Below are 18,472 nucleotides of genomic sequence, written 5' to 3'. Positions count from 1 at the left end.
TGGAGCACAGTGTACACAGTGATTCTTTCCAGAGAGTTCAGTATGGAAAACGAGAAAAGGGTAACATGACAGTGAAGAAACCTGACACATGTCCTCAGGCACGTGATGAAGGTCAACTTTAGCAGGGTGAAGTCATGTTGACAGTACAGATCCATGATATGAGGTGATAAGACCGGCACCTTACCTCTGGGCTCTTTCTCCCAAAACCCAAACCCTAGTCTAATCATAAGAAAAACATCAGACAAATTCCAACTGATGAATAGTCTATAGAATACATGATTAGTACTCAAAGCTGTCAAGGTCATCAACAGCAAGTCTGAGAAACTGTCACAGCCAAGAGGAGCTTAAGGAGACGACTAAATGTCATGTGGTGTCTTGGATGGGATCCAAAAGAGACGAAGGCCACTGGGTAAAAACTAAGGAGATCTAAACAACCTATGGCCTTTAGTTAATAATAATGTATCAGTCTTGGTTCATTAATTATAACAAACGTACCATACTAATGTAAGATGTTAATGGGGGAAATGTAAGATGTTAATGGGGTAAATGTGTTGGGTATATGGGAATTCTTTGTATTATCTTTGCGATTTTTCTGCAAATCTAAAACTCTCCTTTCTTTTTTTAAGTTTATGTTTAAAAAACCTTACAGGCCAGGTGTGGTGGCTCACGCCTGTAATCCCAGCACTTTGGGAGGCCGAGGTGGGTGGATCTCCTGAGGTCAGAAGTTTGAGACAAGCCTGGCTAACGTGGCGAAACCCCGTATTTAATAAAAATACAAAAATTAGCTGGCTGTGGTGGTGTGCACCTGTAGTCCTAGCTACTCTGGAGGCTGAGGCAGGAGAATTGCTTGAACCCAGGAGGCAGAGGTTGCAGTGAGCTGAGATCACACCATTGCACCCTAGCACAGGCAACAAGAGCAAAACTCCATCTCAAAAACAAATAAACAAAAAACCCTACAGATACTGCCAGGCATGTTGGCTCACGCTAGCACTTTGGGATCACCTGAGGTCAGGAGTTCGAGACCAGCCTGGCCAACATGGTGAGACCCAGTCTCTATTAAAAATACAAAAATTAGCTGGGTGTGGTGGTGCACACCTGTAATCCCAACTACTCAGGAGGCTGAGGCAGGAGAATTGCTTGAACTTGGGAAGCAGAGGTTGTTTTCTGTTTGTTTGTTTGTATATTTGTTTGTTTTTTGAGATGGAGTCTCACTCTGTCGCCCAGGCTGGAGTGCAGCAATCTCAACTCACTGCAACCTCTGCCTCCCAGGTTCAAGGGATTCTCCTGCCTCAGCCTCCTGAGCAGCTGGGACTACAGTCACACGCCACCATGCCCAGCTAATTTTTATATTTTTAGTAGAGACTGGGTTTCACCATATTGGCCAGGCTGGTCTCGAACTCCTGACCTCATGATCCAACCCCTCCCCCCCGCCGCCGCCTTGGCCTCCCAAAGTGCTGGGATTACACGCGTGAGCCACTGCATCTGGCCTTGGGTGGCAGAGGTTGTAATGACCAGAGTTCATGCCACAGCACTCCAGCCTGGGCAACAGAATGAGACTCTGACTCAAAAAATAAAGCAAAATAAACCTTACAGATACTGACATTTGGGGAATCATTTAAAAAGCCAGCTTATCATCCAATCAACCTGCATAAAAACTGAAAAGACATTAGGCCTATAAACAGAGCTCTCCATTAGCTTATTTCTTCACTTTTAAACATAGATGCAGGCAAGGATCACTAGACACATGAGACAAGTTTCCAACAATAAAGGTAGAAATCAAACCAAGCTAGGAAAAAAAAGGAATTAGAATAATGTAAGAAACAGAAGAAGACTTAAAAATTACTTTATCTAGAGATACTATAGGTGGAGGTTTATCTATTTTTTTGAAACAGGGTCTGGTACTGTCGCCCAGGCTGGAGTGCAGTGGTGCCATCTCAGCTCACTGCAACCTCCGCCTCCTGGGCTCAAGTGATCCTCCCACCTTAGCCTCTTGGGTAGCTGGGACTACAGGCGCACACCAACACGTCTGGCTAATTTTTGCTTTTTTTTTAGAGACAGGGTTTTGCCATGTTGCCCAGGCTGGTCTTGAACTTCTGAGCTCAAGCGATCTGTCCACCTCAGCCTCCCAAAATGTTGGGATTACAGGGGTGAGCCACTGCACCCAGCCAGGTTTATATATTTTAAAGCTGTGAAACAGGAGAGGGAAATCTCAGCATGATTCCCTTATCCATTTGCCTGTCCCATAGCAAATTTCTACTTTTCATTACATCCTAATAGGTTTGAGTTAGACACACACAGAATGACTACATCATAATTACAGACTCCCAGTTTTGAGTCATAAGAGACTCTAATTTGTGATGATAGTTTTATATATTTGTGATTTACAGTTACTTTTCAAGAGTTTCATTTTGCAGATTTACACTCTTCCACATATATAACATACAAAACATTACAAGTCACTGGATATTATTCCCAGTCATTTTCTAATCACATTTTATTAAATTATCAGGTCTGTATAGTGATAGGCTGAGATTAGTCTCTAAGCCCTAGCCCACATCCCATGTTTAAGTTCAGTGGAATCCATAATAATCCACGGAGGGCTCTCAGGCAAGTACTTCAAAATCTGTGAGAAGACTGCAAGGATAGGAAACAGCTGTCTTTCACAAAGAGTGACATGACCATAGTGAAATGGAAATGAACGCCTGGAATTTAGCTGGCCCTGAAGCCTACAAAGAAAGATAAGTGACATGTCAAGCTTGTTGCAGAGAAGGAAGACTAGGCTGCTTTCTTGGTAACAATTTTAGGTACACTGAAGAGAATTCTGCAGGGCCACTCCAATTCTATCTTTCCTGTTTTGCTTCACATGCTGCCATCTTTTCTTTAGTCTCTTCTTCTAACCACAGTGCCCTCCTTTCCCTCCAAAGGAAGGAGACGTGAAAGGACAAACTACCACTATTTATAAATGCTCGTTAGCTGAATGTTCAAGCAGCACCTCCCACCCCCACCTCTCTTATTTGAGGCTTTAACTTTATTTACTTATTTAGAGATAGGGTCTCGCTCTGTTGTCCAAGCTGGAATGCAGTGGCATGATCAATGCTCACTGCAGCTTCGATATGCTGGGCTCAAGCGATCTTTCCACCCCAGCCTCCCAAGGAGCTGTACTACTGGTGAATGCCACCACATCTGGCTAATCTTTTAAATTTTGTGTAGAGATGGGGTCTCACTGTGTTGCCCAAGCTGGTCTCAAACTCCTGACCTTGGTCTCTCGAAGTGCTGGGATTACAGGCATCTTCCTGCCTTGGTCTCTCAAAGTGCTGGGATTACAGGCATGAGCCACTGCACCCAGCCACTTCTTTATTTAACATATTCAGGACTTCACTTGCCTTAGTTTTTAAGTGTCTTGCCTAAGTCTTTTCTCTGACTTAACAACTCTGGCCCCCAAACTGGAGAAAATGGGAGAGTTAACAGCACTCTAAGTGATGTACCCCATCACTTACATACGACGGGACCAAATCCACTATTTGGTTCAGTTCATAGATATTTCTTGCAACCATCTGGACAAGAATGATTATGTCTGCTATGGTGTAAGTCACAGGGGTAAGCAAATTCTAGAAGCTGCAGTTGCCCCACTGCAGAATATCAAGAGATAAGCCCTTCCAGGCATTTCACTAGTTCATCCATAAGCAAGGGGGAAATAGAGTCAGTGCCACCCACTCAGCCTTTATTTCCATGAAGGCAAAGGTCAGAATGAAGATTGTCATCTCAGTTAAATGTTACCTCTGAACTATCAAAGAAAAAAGCAGAGGGAGGTTGCAGATCTGGCTACATTCCCTCACCCAATTTGAGTCAAATCATATTTAATCCCTACCATGAGGTCAGCCCCAATTCAATAGTTGCTCAAGAAATTAGTTCAGTTGTCAGAATAATCTGAGAGCTCAATTCACAGCCCAGAGTGGACCCAAACCTTCAGGTTCATTTATATAATAAAATGCTTCCTGTGTGCCAGGCCCCTGTGATAAATGGCACGTGATTACAAATCTCCAAAACAACTCTAAATGAGCGTACTGACCATTTTCTTCAGATGTGAGATCAAGCCCAGAGATGGCAAGGCTACTAAGCTGTGATATGAAAAGGAACCACATCTGTCTAACTCCAAAGCTTCCACCTTTAAACCCCTTTTAGCCAGGTTTCTGAACAGGGTTGAAAACTTCATTGGACAAGTGTAGGCCACTATGCATCAAACTGGCCTTTGGACAAGGGAAGACCACCCTACCTAAAACAGCCCTTCCCTGCCACTCAGCATCACTCTTTCCTTATTCTACTTCTTTCTAGCATTCATCTCTAAAATTACACCCATTCATCTCACAGACTGATTTTGCTCCTGCTATATTCCAGATACTGCGGATGCAGCAGTTAAATAGACTACAATCTCTGCCCTCACCGATCTGACAGGATTTATTTGTTAACCTGTTCCTATCTCTCCTACAAAATATGAGATCCATGAGAGTAGAACATTGTCAGTCTTGCTTACTGCATATTTCCAGCACCTAAATAGCCTCTGGTATATGGGTACAATAGACAGCAATGTTTGTCAAAGAGCTGCATCCACGACATCCTCAGCATGGCGTAGGAAACTGGTCAAACAATTCACCAAAGTGATTTTATTCCCATGCAGAGTTCCTTATAGTGCGCTGTCTTAGTACTATTCTACAAATGGCCATTATATAAAGATTTAAATTAAACCTCTATGATATCCTAGTATTTTCTAAATGTTGAAAAAAAAAAACAAGTTTAGTTGTCAAGAGTGATTTTTCTGTGCAAAAAAACCCAAAAAACAAACAAAAAAACACACACACACACACAAACACACACACACACACACACACACACCAAAAATCCCCCAGTACCAGATAGCCACAATACTAGAGGAGGGAGTAAATGCATATGAGGAAAAAGGATTCAAAATAAATTTTTATTTGCAAAATTAAATTAAAAAAAAAAACAAAACAGGAACAGAAAACTAGTCTCAATCAGGTTCCTTCTTTCTTCTCGTCCGTTTTGGATGAGTCCCAGACTTCTTTGTTGTGTTCAGTTTGTTGTGTCATCCACTCTTTTTCTAGCTGTTTCAGCATGTCTGGAGTGAGGAGTCCTTGCTGCACCAATCTGGAAGCAAGGGACAGCTCTCCTGCATCAGGGCTGGGTGGCTCAGTAGCTTTACTCCCTAGAGCTTTGGTGCCGCGCGTCCTTCTAGCTTGGCTCTTTAAGGTTCCTGACAATCGTGACTGGCTCCCTGATGGAAAGCCCTCCAAATTCAACAGCTTATGCGTCTCAGACATTTTAATCAATTTAGTGATATTGTGCACACCATCTTGGATAATACCATCTAGTTCTTTCTGGAGATCTCGAATAAGGCTGGCATCTGGAAACATATCCATAAATCGGTAGCTAGGAAAAAGACACATTAGCATTATAGCAACAGCTCTTATCGCAGTCTGGACAACTCTCAATGGCACACCTACATCTTGACATTGATTAATTCTAAATGTTCTTTTTGCAAACTCTCTTCAGTGCCTTTGCTCAACCTTGATTTCTGCCCCCACACACCTGAGGAATATGTCATCCTGAGGGTGGGTCGGCACTATACCTCAATAGACTCTGATATACTCCTGGAGAGGGACATGCCCCTCCTTTGAGAATCACTGGCCTAGAACAGGACTTCTCAAATGATAATGTACAAGTGAATCACCCAGGGATCTTGTTAAAATGCAGAATCTGATCAAGTCAGGGATGGGCCTGATACTCCTTAGTTCTAACAAGCTCTCAGGTGATACCAATGCTTTTGGTCCAAGGACCATCCTTTGACCAGCAGGAGTCCAGTGGACCTTCCTTCTCACCTAGCCATCTTAACTAGAATTGCAAGAACTCAAGTCATTTTTGGAATGGGTATAAACCATTCCATCAGTTGAACTGCCTTTATGGACAACAGACATAATACAGAGCATCTTGCAAATATGTCCATAATTTGAAATAGAAAAACAAATTCATAAAAACTTTAATTTGTCCACTAGAAAAATGAGAGCACATAAAGGAACAATGTTGGTACCTTAGCCACAGGTAAAGATCCAAGACATCGTGGACAGCTTCAAGATCCATGAGGTCTTTAATATTCTTAGGTGGAAGTAAAGGCCATCTGATGTATCGGCGTAACCATGCAAAGGTCAGGGGCTCATTCCTGCTATACTGCCTGGCAAACTGACAGAGAAAGAGGAAAAGAGTTTCAGAGAAGTGTCAGAATTCCCTTAAGTCTATAATTAGAAAGAGAAAAAAAAGAAAGCAAAACAAAACATTAATTGTGGTTATATTTCAATAGACAGGTGGTTTCTTTTCTCCTTTATACTTTTCTACATTTTAAAGAACATTTAATACTTTATAAGGCCAGGTACAGTGGCTCATGTCTATAATCCCAGCACTCTAGGAGTCTGAAGCGGGTAGATCACTTGAGCCCAGGAGTTCGAGACCAGCTGGGGCAACATGGAGAAACCCCATCTCTACAAAAAACACAAAGAGTTAGCTGGGCATGATGGCATGTGCCTGTGATTCCATCTACTCCTCAGGAAGCTGAGGTGGAGGATTACTGAGCCCAGGGAGGTCAAGGCTACAGTGAGCCATGATCGTGCCACTGCACTCCAGCAGAGTGAGACCATTTGGAGAAAGAAAAAACAAAAAAAAGATGACTTCCTTCTTTTTCTAAAACCAGGGTAATAATATGTGCAGCAGAAGTTCAAGGGCTACTCTGGGCACACTACCTATAGGGTATCCCTGCTCCACAAGGCGCAGTTAAAAAAAAAAAAAAAAAAAAAAGAAGCTGTAGAAGGACTAACTTTCCAGGGCCTAAGTCTGTTAACTCTTATTTAGGAATATGTGATGTTCTAAGCTATGGATAGACAGTACCTGAACACTCCTATTTCTATCTCATTGTGTAATAGTCCTATAACCTCAAATACAAGCTTAAGTTTCTCTATCTTGTTAATGTCCTCCCTTATTATTTTTTTGAGATGGAGTCTCGCTCTGTTACCCAGGCTGGAGTGCAATGGCACGATCTTGGCTCACTGCAACCTCCGCCTCCTGGGTTCAAGTGATTCTCCTGCCTCAACCTCCTGAGTAGCTGGGATTACAGGCGCCCGCCACAACGCCCAGTTAATTTTTGTATTTTTAGCACGGACGGGGTTTCACCATGTTGGTCAGGCTGGTCTCAAACTTCTGACCTTGTGATCTGCCTGCCTTGGCCTCCCAAAGTGTTGGGATTACAGGCGTGAGCCACCGCACCTGGCTGTCCTCCCTTATTATACAGAAACCCTCTGAGGTGGCCTGGTGCAAGGCTGGTCAGAAGTCAATCTTGGATCTGCCTCCTGCGAGCTGTGTGGCTTTGGCCAAGTCACCACTCTTTGCTTCAGCTTCCTCATCGGTGACGTGAGACACCACAAGACACTGCTGGGGAATGTGCTTTCAAAACCATGTTGCATTCCAGACATTAGGCAATATTATACATCACCTGTACTACAGAAGATAGACATACAACCACACAGCAAGACCCCTCAAGCAAGAGTTTAAATAAAATCTTCAGCTTCAAGATTCAAGCTGATTTCAAATGATTCATTTCCTAATTAGGGGAAATTATCTCTAAATGCTTAACCTAAGCAAGGTTAATACTTCAGAGAGGAAGAGCAGTTTTAGATCAATTGTGGTTAAATAATACCACAATTTTGTTAAATTCAGTCTGGTCCACTCTGCTAAGTTTAATAAATGCCAAGTCGGATAGCCATAAAGGGTAGAAATGTGACCACACTACCTGCTAGGCAGGACAGGCCAAGCATGAGTTCTCAAGTTATAAAGCAGTGGCTCTATTTTTTTTGGCCACAAACAACTAGTGGAAGCCCAGTACATAAAAGAGCTAAGTAAGGAGCTATGCAGAGAGGGCAGGGAAAGATGCCCGCCCATCCGCCCATCCATCCATCCATCCATCCATCCATCCAGCCATCCAGCCATCCAGCCAGCCATCCATCCAGCCATCCAGCAGCTGGCCCTAAAGGAGCTCCATGGAGTACAGCTTCCAAATCACAGTCCTACGGGGCATCCTAAGTCATTAATGTGATTGAGCTCTTTCATAGTTCAGTAATGACAAAGATCAAGAAAAAAGGAAAAGCCTCTAGATTTCATATTCTAATTTTTAAACAGAAAACACACGGAGCAGCCGGGCGTGGTGTCTCACGCCTGTAATCCCAGCACTTTGGGAGGCCAAGGTGGGTGGATCACTTGAGGTCAGGAGTTTGAGACCAGCCTGGCCAACATGGTGAAACCCCATCTCTACTAAAAATACAAAAAATTAGCCAGGCATGGTGGCAGGCGCCTGTAATCCCAACTACTCGGGAGGCTGAGACAGGAGAATCGCTTGAACCTGGGAGGCGGAGGTTGCAGTGAGCCAAGCTCATACCATTGCACTCCAGCCTGGGCAACAGAGTGAGAGACTTCATCTCAAAAAGAAAACACACCGCGCATCATGGCGCACACCTGTAGTCCTAGCTACTCAGGAGGCTGAGGTGGAAGGATCGCCTGAGCCCAGGAGTTTGGGGTTACAGTGAGCTATGATTGTGCCACTGCACTGCGGCCTGGGCAACACAGTGAGACCTTATCTTAAGAAAACAAGCAACTGTTGACCTGCACGTTCCAGAGACTCCCTACACCTTAATAAAGAGCTTCTATTCCCTAGAATAGCTGTTTAAAGGACAGTGTGAATAGGGCCAAGGCCATGGGACTGAGTTCCACTCAGGTCAGTTTACAGCAGTTTAAGACTGTTCCATAAACTTCAACCTTATGCTAGCTAAGTTTTTCACAAATGCCTAGAAACTATTTTCTAGGTAAACATCTGGACATGGAAGATCTCTAACACATATTATTAAGAGAAAAAAAAAGGCAAGTTGTGAGTAATTCATTAAGATAGCGTTGATAGGGCTGGGCACAATGGCTCATGCCTGTAATCCTAGCACTTTGGGAGGCTGAGGCGGGTGGACTGCTTGAGCTCAGGAGTTCATGACCAGCCTGGGGAACATGGCGAAACCCTGCCTCTACAAAATATACAAAAATTAGTCAGGCATGGCACGTGCCTGTAATCCCAGATACTCAGGAGGCTGAGGCATAAGAATCGCTTGAACCCAGGAGGCAGAGGTTGCAGTGAGCTGAGATGACACCACTGCACTCCAGCCTGAGCGACAGAGTGAGACTCTGTCTCAAAAAAAAAAAAAAGACAATTTTTTATGAGGAAATGCACCCTCACAACAAATCTAGTGTTTCCACATGAACATGCACGTAGGCAAACGCAATGAAAAACAGTCTGCAAAGATACACACAAACTTACACAAGGAGTTATTTCAGAGGACTAAGATTGGGGAGTGAGCCACATTTAAGCTATCTGTAATGTTTTCATTTTGTATAAAGAGAATGTACTATTTATGTAATTTTTTTTTAAAGGGCAGAGTCTTGCTATGTTGCTGGAGATGTTCTCGAACTCCTAGGCTTAAGCAATCCTTCCTGCCTCGGCCTCCCAATGTGCTGGGATTACAGGCATGAGCCACAGCACTGGACTATTTATGTTATTTAAAAAATAAGTTTAGAGCTAGATTTGATTAGAATATAGCTCATATGCAGAATGCTCAGGCCTACAGAGGAAATGGCAGTGAACTTCAGTGAGTCAGGACAAGATTCAGAGAAGAGGAGGCCTTTGGGTTTAGTGGGGTGGGGAGAGCATGCAAAGCACAGGAAATAGGGTGGGAGGTGAGAGAACATGTTGTGTTTATAAGGTACATACAGTTCTGAATCACTTCCCTCACTTACTGTTATAGTGTAACCACTTATGTAGATTTCTTCATTATAATCATAATTATCATTGCAATGTCTTCCTAATATCCAATCAAGTGGATATGCCATAATGTAGTTTACCTTTTCCCTCTTGTTGGACATTTGGATACTTTCAAAAATATTTTTAATAATTAAAAGATTAGGCTGGACTAGGTGGCTCATGCCTGTAATCCCAGCATTTTTGGAGGCTGAGGCGGGATGATCACTTGCCTCCAGGAGCTCGAGACCAGCCTGGGTAACATAGAGAGATCTGCCTCCACAGAAAATACAAAAATTAGCTGGGCATGGTGGCACATGCCTGTAGTCCCAGCTACTTGGGAGGCTGAGGTGGCAGGATCACTTGAGCCGGGGAGGTTGAGGTTGTAGTGAGCTGTGATTGCACCACTGCACTCCAGCCTGGGCAACACAGCAAGACCCTGTCTCAAAAATAAATAAAATAAAAGAAAAGAAAAGCATTGTTATGATAAACCTTGGTAGAGTTTTTCTTTTTTTTTTTTTTTTTTGAGACAGAGTCTTGCTCTGTCACCCAGGCTGGAGTGCAATGGTGCGATCTTGGCTCACTGCAACCTCTGCCTCCTGGGTTCAAGTGATTCTCCTGCCTCAGCCTCCCAAGTAGCTGGGATTACAGGTGCCCGCCACCATGCCCAGATAATTTTTGTATTTTTAGTAGAGACAGGGTTTCACCAGCTTGGCCAGGCTGGTCTCGAACTCCTGACCTCAGGTGATCCCCCCGCCTCGGCCTCCGAAAGTGCTGGGATTACAGGCATGAGCCACTGCGCCCGGCCTTGGTAGAGATTTATGGTTCTCCATAGTCCACTGTCCTTCCTGGCCCCCAGGAATCCCGTGCTTCTCAGAAGTCAGAGATTTGCATCCCTACCCAAATGAGTTAAAAGGGGCTAGAACCCTGGCATGGTGCTCATACAAGACAGTAACCCCTGGCTCAGTGCTTTACACTTAAGAAAACTGAACACTATTGCTACTGTTAACCCCTATTTAAATTTTTACAAAGTCTCTCATATTACAGAGTACTCTTCTAATTATTTTATTTTGAATAACAAAGTACTGTTTGGGGAAACCGCATCAACCAGAAGGAACTCGAAATAGCTTAAAGATAAAGGCTTACCTGTAACAGTGAAGAACACACAAAAGGCTGCTTCTTGTTGATAGGGGCTGTGCAGAAAACATACCTCACTCGCAGACTTAGTGGAATATGCTGGATCAACTCTGCAGAAAATTTAAAGTCAGCCATATTGCAGACAAAATACTGCCCATCAACTTGTGAAAAGTCTACAAAAATATCCTGGGGAAAAAAGACATGACATTACTGGACTGCCTAAGTGAATTAAAATGAACAATGAATAACATACTCAAGTCTATAAAAGACAATCTCTTTAATCCAGAACAAACTTCCATAAAGGCTTGCTTTAATCACTCCCTCATATCCTTCCCCACCTGAAATACTGAGAGGAAATTCCTCAGGACTAAAGTCCCAAAAGATTTTGAGAAAAAATTTTCGCTTGTAAAATAAATTTTATAAATAGCAACTTCTCAAAGGCAGACTATCCATTCATGCTCATGAGGTTAACCAGTAATCACTTGACATATCAACATTTTTAGGAGAGATTTGAAAGGGAGTTTCCACTTACAATGAGATTGGAAAGTGTTGCATCAGGGAGATGGTAGGCAAACATTTCAATCTGCTCAGCAGTTGGATGAAGACCAGCTGCCTTTTGGTAAAAGAAAAAACAATCATAAGCTGAATTTTTTTTTAAAAAAGGACAAATTTTCTCAAGTTATTGCATGATAAAGTCCTATTCAGGCTAAGCTCTCACCAAATAAATACAATCAGGCTAAACTCTCACCAAATGAAGTAAATGCCAAGAATTTGAGTAAAAGAGAAAAAATATCATTTTACCATTTATTACCAATTAGAAAAGTTGATGAGATGATTTAGTAAAAATGACAGATTATGGCCACTGAGAAATTAGTCTTTTGCTTACATTTTAGTCATATTTCTAAAGCCTATGATGATCTGGCAGCATATAAAAAATGATTTTATGGGCTGGGCGCCGTGGCTCATGCCTGTAATCCCAGCACTTTGGGAGGCCGAGGTGGGTGGATCACGAGGTCAGGAGATTGAGACCATCCTGCCCAAAATGGTGAAACCCCGTCTCTACTAAAAATGCAAAAATTTGCTGGGTGTGGTGATGCGTGCCTGTAATCCCAGCTACTCAGGAGGCTGAGGCATGAGAATCATTTGAACCCAGCAGGCAGAGCTTATAGTGAGTCGAGATCGCGCCACTGCACTCCAGCCTGGCGACAGAGCAAGACTCCGTCTCAAAAAAAAAAAAAAAAAAAAAAAAAAAAAAGATTTTATGGCCAGGTGCAGTGGCTCATGCCTGTAATCCCAACACTTTGGGAGGTCAAGGTGGGAGGATCACTTGAGGACAGTAGTTCAAGATCAGCCTGGGCAACATAAGGAGATTCCCATCTCTACAAAACATTTTTTAAAAATCAGCCAAGCATGGTGGTGAGCACCTAAAGTCCCAGCTGCTCAAGAGGCTGAGGTGCAAGGCTCTCCTGAGCTCAGGAGACTGAGGTTACAGTGAGCCGTGATCATGCCACGGCACTGAAGCCTGAGTAACAGAGTGAAACACTATCTCAAAAAAAAAAAAAAAAAAAAAGGAAAAAAAAACCTGTTTTCCAGGGTAAAACCATTTTCCATGTCTCAATTCTCCTCACTGAATTAAAATGAATAGGAAAAACCCAGTCACTTTAACCAAGGCAATAAAACTAACATACATACATACATCTAGAAAGACATGAGAACACTTTTAAACTGGAAATGAGTTCTCTTTAACTATACATTACAGCGTTAGGACATGGCCACAGGTAAGTATAAGGAACGAAGTATGAAACGGAGAGAGAAAGTGAATGAAAAAGACAAAGAGGAAAAGAGGCAAGAGAGATTAGTCATAAGGGAGGGAAGAAGAGTCCAAGACATGAGGTGCCCAGGAGGGAAGCAGGGAGGTCACGGGAGCCACCCACGAACCTAACCGTACTGCTAAGAAGTTACAGAAATGATTCTAGCACAGCCTTCCCCTGGAAGCTTCTCCCTGCATGCTTCTCCCTGCATGATCTCATGTCTATATTCCCCTTCATCTAGTGTCACAGACAAATGAGATAAGCCATGCAGGTGAATTTTCCAAGGAACTTTAAATTTTAACTATTACTAGAAAGTTTGTTTCAAATATGTACAATTCTAACTCATTAACCAATATTAACCAAAATTTAACCTTCTCCTCACTGGATGAAGTTGTATTGCTTAGGGCTGTTTTTGCCCCATGCTCAAGGGTTTCGTCTATATTCAGGCTTCTGGTCATTTTTCAGTCCACTAATGTAGCTCTGTGTGCTCAGCTGAAGAAACTGCTTTCCTCCCTGTTCCTTCCCGCTGCTAGATTCCGGAAGGAAGTAAAGGCAAATCAGGCTCACTAGACTTTGTCAATCTGGACCTTCACTTGCATACCATTCTCTGATCAAAGGATCTCTGTGGCTCTCCAAAGCAGTAAAGTAGGGCTTTTTTTAATGCAGTTTTCATGGCACAAAATTTTCTTTCACTTATGTCTGTATCCAGAAATGTGTCTGAGGTGAGAGTCTGGATGGTGGGTGAGGGAAAGAATGACTGTCCTCCACAGAGAAGTAGTAATTAACATGTTACACCTTACCCTTATAGGATCCACAGGTCTCTTCAAAATTTCCTTTAATAAACTGAGATCTTTGTGATTCATTGTTGTAACCTCTCCTTCTTTAAACCGCGAGCTGAATCTGCCAGCTCTGCCAGCAATCTGCAGGGCTTGAGAGGTTGTGATTGGTTCTAGTTCTTTCTCTCCCTTTTCATTGATACTGGGCTTTATAAGGGAGTAAAAAATAATTCTCCTTATGCTCCTGAAACAGAAATAAAAGTGATCCTGCAGACTGTATGAAAAACCCTCCAATACTTGCATAATGCTCACTCCAATACTAGCTTAGGTCCTCTTGCAACCTTGACTGCCACTTACAAAATTAAGGAACGTCTGGCACAGTGGCTCACACCCATAATCCCAGCACTTTGGGAGGCTGAGGCAGGAGGATTGTTTTGAGGCCAGGAGTTCAAAACCAGCCTGGGCAACATAGCAAGACCCAAGCCTCTACAAAAAATTAAAAACATCAGCTGGGTTCAGTGGTGTGTGCCTGTAGCTCTACAGGGGGCTGAGGCAGGAAGACCGCTTGAGCCCAGGAGTTTGAAGCTGTGGTGAGCCATATCACACCACTGTACTCCAGCGTGGGGCACAGAGTGAGACTCTGTCTCAAAAATAAATAAATACATAAATAAATAACATTTAGGTTTAACATTGTTATCATTTAGAGATAATAACTAGCCCCACACGCATAATAGGCACTCGGACATCTGACTGAGAAACTGAAAATAAAGTGACGTAGTACAATAGGTTAGCAGTAGTGGAGGGCAGCATTCAAACGTCCTAGTGTGGGCCGAGTGTAGTGGCTCATGCCTGTAATCCTAGCACTTTGGGAGGCTGAGGTGGGAAGATCACTGGAGGCCAGGAGTTAGAGACCAGCTTGGGCAACAGGGTAAGACCTTGTCACTACCCAAAAAAAAAAAAAAAAAACCAGCTTTGTGGTGTGCACCTGTGGTCCCAGCTACTCTGGAGGTTGAGGCAGGAGGATCACTTGGGCTCAGGAGTTCAAGACTGCATTGAGCTACAACTGGATCACTGCACTCCAGCGTGGGTAATGGAGCAAGACCCTGTCCCTAAAAAAAGTCCTGGCACTATTTAATATTTTCTTTTTATTTCCCTCAACAGGTGTAGGCAAGATAAATCTCAAATCTAGCCTATAATATTTATTCTCCCAAATCAAAGTGCTTGGTGATTAATGCCAATTAGAAAATTGAAAAACAAAAAAACCACCATTTAACTCACCGAACAGTCATGCTTATTAAAAACAAATTACTTACAAATTAAGTCCCATGCCAATTGCATCTGTAGCAACCAAGATTTTGCATGGGTCATTGGGATCATTAAACTTTTTTGCTTGAGCAAGTTTGGTCCCTAAAACAGAACAATTTATGTTAAATCAGTGTTCTCAGTCTTTTATTACATCAAGCTAAGTACATCTTGGAAACCCTCACCTCCTGTTCTTCCCATTTTTAATGATAAAACCTTTACTGTTTCAAACTTTATTTCTTTATGTCTTCAAGGAGCCACTTATCCTTTACATCCATTCCTTCAAATACTTCGTCATATAGCAACACAATCCCCCACCACACTAGCCTTATTCCTGAGGACACAGATTTCAGGACTACAACTTAAAAGGACATGGTCAAGTCCAGATTTCAATGACATTTCTGTAAGAAAATAATAAACTCAACATTTAAGATACAGTCTAATAATAGCAGCAACTAACAAGAACTATAATTAAAATACTTCTATTTCCACTAAGATGAAATAGAAAATTATTTATTTTATATGACGTTTAACAAATTACCAATACATCAAGCAGCTTAATTCAATATTGTTTACGTTTTTATATACATATCTCAACATAAATTGCAAAGATAGGAGATTCCATATCTTGTCACGAGGAAAGTCAATAATTACCAGGTGGGAGACTGCCATATATAACAGCTGATTCTAATCCCCGAATTTCAATCTGCCGACTCACAGAATAAATATCATTCTTGCTAAAACAGACAATGCAGTCTCCAGGCCGAAGGTTATCTAAAGATTCTAGTGCATGGTCCAGCACGGAAATGGGGGTAAGCCTCTTATAGTCTCGAACCTACAATAAAGACATGAAATGGCAAAATGACACACCCAACTCAACTTCTTGTGACTAGTAATTAAGTGAAAAGCTTGTAATGCAGTTAAGAGTAGCTAAAAACTGATAAGTACCAATGTTTTTCAAAAGAAAACACAGAAAAACATTTATTTTGATATTATAAGTGTTACCATCACTTCTCATTGACATCTCTAAATTAATAAGATGAAAAGAGTGTTTCATCTATTTTCAAAGCTTTTTCTCATATATTTCATTTTCACGGCAATGTGTTATGTTCAGAAAGGTTATTAACTGCTATTTCCATTTTATAAAATAGTAAAACTGAGTCCAATAAAAAACTAATGTCTGAGGCACATTTTGCAAGTTTAACCTTCTGTGACTTGTCTAAAGAATGCAAAGCTAAGAATGGCAAAACACAGAATGGACTCCAAAATTTCTTCCACTACATTCCACCATCTCTCCTTGAAAACTGAGCACAAAACTAAAATAACAGGCTAATTCAAAACTATTTCCTTGGCTTATGCTTATAATCCCAGCACTTTAGGAGGCCAAGGTGGGAGAATTGCTTGAGCACTGGAGTTTGAGACCAGCCTTGGTAGCATAGTGAGATGCCCTCTGCTCAAAAAATAAAAAATTAGATGGGCATGGTGGCAAACACCTGCAGTCCCAGCTATTCGGGAGGCTGAAGTGGGAGGATCACTCGAGTCCAGGAGGCTGAGGCTGCAGTGAGTTGTGACTGCACCACAGCACTCCAGCCTGGGTAACACAGTGAGACCTTGTCTCAAAAATAATAATAATAATAATAATAATAATAATAATAATAATAATTCATTTTATTATAGAACTCTGATAAAGAAAAAGAGAAGTAGGATTAAAAGGAAACCAGTTACTTCCAACTCTAAGAATTTCAAAAAGGAATATAAACGGTGTCTGGCAATTAGATGTGTATCAAAGGCCCCAATATCTGACATACAAGACTTTGAAAATGACAAACTTGCTGGGTCTCCAACTTCTAAGAGTACTGATTTGTTTAATTTGAAGAGATCTACTCAAGCCCCACAAGGTTTTGTCAAGAAGTGAAGAATTTCCTGTACTCTTGGAAGACTTAGGGTGTGACAACCACTCTTGTCAGAACTTCAGATCATGAGGTTCAATTACATATATACGGTCTAGTTGATCACAAGAAAATGAAGCTTTCTTTTTAGTTAAGTTCTGACGTTGGCATTATCTAGGGCCTCTGAAGCCACTGCCTAGGTACTCTGGACTATTTGACATGCCACCTGGAGAACAAAGCATCTAATCGAATACCTCCACTTCCTCCCCCGTTGTGTACATAAGCTCCGTCACCAGGTCAATAGCAGCAGGTTCTCCACACAAATGAACCTCTTTGGCACACAGTCCTGTCAATGCAAAACTGGGTTTCTTAATTTTAAAGATTTGTAATTAAATATACAACATTTTACATAGCCAAAGTACTTTACGTTGGCTTACATATTGCTTTACAACCTTACCAAATATTTTCAAAAATATTATCTCTGATGCAAACTTTGAAATAATCACCAACTTCTAGTGGGCAAAGATTATCCAATTTTTATTAATCTCAGGACTTTTAAATTGCTTTGGCCAAAGTTTCAACTCTATCAGAGTGAAACGAGCCAGGATTAGAAGCTGGCATTTCGATGCTAAGTACTGAACACAGGTCCTATACTTGTATTTTTCAAATTAGGCTCCATGGAATCACTGAGGTACCTCAGAGGTTGGGGGTTGGAGGGCAGAAGAAACTGCAAGCTCCTTATCCCTGAGCAGATCCACTTCCACGTATTTTACATAACAGGCTTCAATGTATACTCTGTGTTTAAAAAAAAGAGTTCAGCTTTTTTTTTTTCGTGAGACAGAGTCTTGCTCTGTCGCCCAGGCTGGAGTGCAGTGGCATGATCTCGGTTCACTGTGGTTCACTGCAGTATCTCCTTTCCGGGCTCAAGTGATTCTCGTGCCTCAGCCTCTGGAGTAGCTGGGATTACAGGCATGCACCACCACGCCTGGCTAATTTTTATATTTTTAGTAGAGACGGGGTTTCGCCATGTTGGCCAAGCTGGTCTTGAATTCCTTGCCTCAAGCAATCGGCCAGCCTCGGCCTCCCAAAGTGCTGGGATTACAGGCGTGAGCCACCGCACCCGGCCAAGTTCAGCTATTTGTTTTTAAATTTGAAAACACCTGCCCTAAAACATGATCAAAAATTCACTCCAACATCAAGCAGTAGAAATGTTCATTCATGTCTATGGACCTCAAGAACTCCACTTACAGGAGCCTATCCTAAAGAAACAATTAAAAAAAATAAAAAATAAGCTGGGTGTAGTGGCTCATGCCTGTAATCCCAGCATTTGGGGAGGCTGAGGTGGGAAGAGTGCTTGAACCCAGGAGTTCAAGACCAGCCTGGGCAACATAGGGAGACTCTGTCTTTACAAAAAATTTAAAAATTAACCAGGGGGCATGTTGGCAAACAGCTGTGGTCCCAGCTACTCGGGAGACCGAGATGGGAGGACTGCTTGAGCCCAGGAGGTCAAGGCTGCAGTGAGCCACAACTGCACCACCACACTCCAACCTGGGCATCAGAGCAAGACCCTGTCTCAAAAAATAAAAAGGTTTGGCCACAAAGATTTTTACTGCAGCGTTATTAGTAATAGGGAAAAAAAGGTTCAACTCTATGGAGCAAATTATGGCA

General features: G+C 42.2%; 1 protein-coding gene across 2 annotated transcripts in view; it reads right to left on the bottom strand.

Annotated features, from left to right (window-relative positions):
* Window positions 1-4,953: 4,953 nt before the first annotated feature.
* The window catches only part of SUPV3L1 (Suv3 like RNA helicase), a 29,085-nt gene continuing 15,566 nt past the window's right edge, over window positions 4,954-18,472 (bottom strand). For both annotated transcript variants that reach the window (XM_003258187.3, XM_030797737.1), the window contains exons 8-15: window positions 17,059-17,150; window positions 15,570-15,750; window positions 14,927-15,020; window positions 13,638-13,857; window positions 11,559-11,639; window positions 11,036-11,212; window positions 6,104-6,252; window positions 4,954-5,445 (exon numbers count right to left, since the gene is read on the bottom strand). In XM_003258187.3, the coding sequence (XP_003258235.2) occupies window positions 5,031-5,445; window positions 6,104-6,252; window positions 11,036-11,212; window positions 11,559-11,639; window positions 13,638-13,857; window positions 14,927-15,020; window positions 15,570-15,750; window positions 17,059-17,150 (1,409 nt within the window). In that variant the 3' untranslated portion in view covers window positions 4,954-5,030. The remainder of the gene's footprint in view (window positions 5,446-6,103; window positions 6,253-11,035; window positions 11,213-11,558; window positions 11,640-13,637; window positions 13,858-14,926; window positions 15,021-15,569; window positions 15,751-17,058; window positions 17,151-18,472) is intronic.

The sequence above is a fragment of the Nomascus leucogenys genome, chromosome 18 (genome assembly GCF_006542625.1).
Source record: "Nomascus leucogenys isolate Asia chromosome 18, Asia_NLE_v1, whole genome shotgun sequence".
NCBI lineage: Eukaryota > Metazoa > Chordata > Mammalia > Primates > Hylobatidae > Nomascus > Nomascus leucogenys.
The sequence above is the reverse complement of the archived record's forward strand: the minus strand, read 5'-3'. Positions and strand labels throughout refer to the sequence as shown.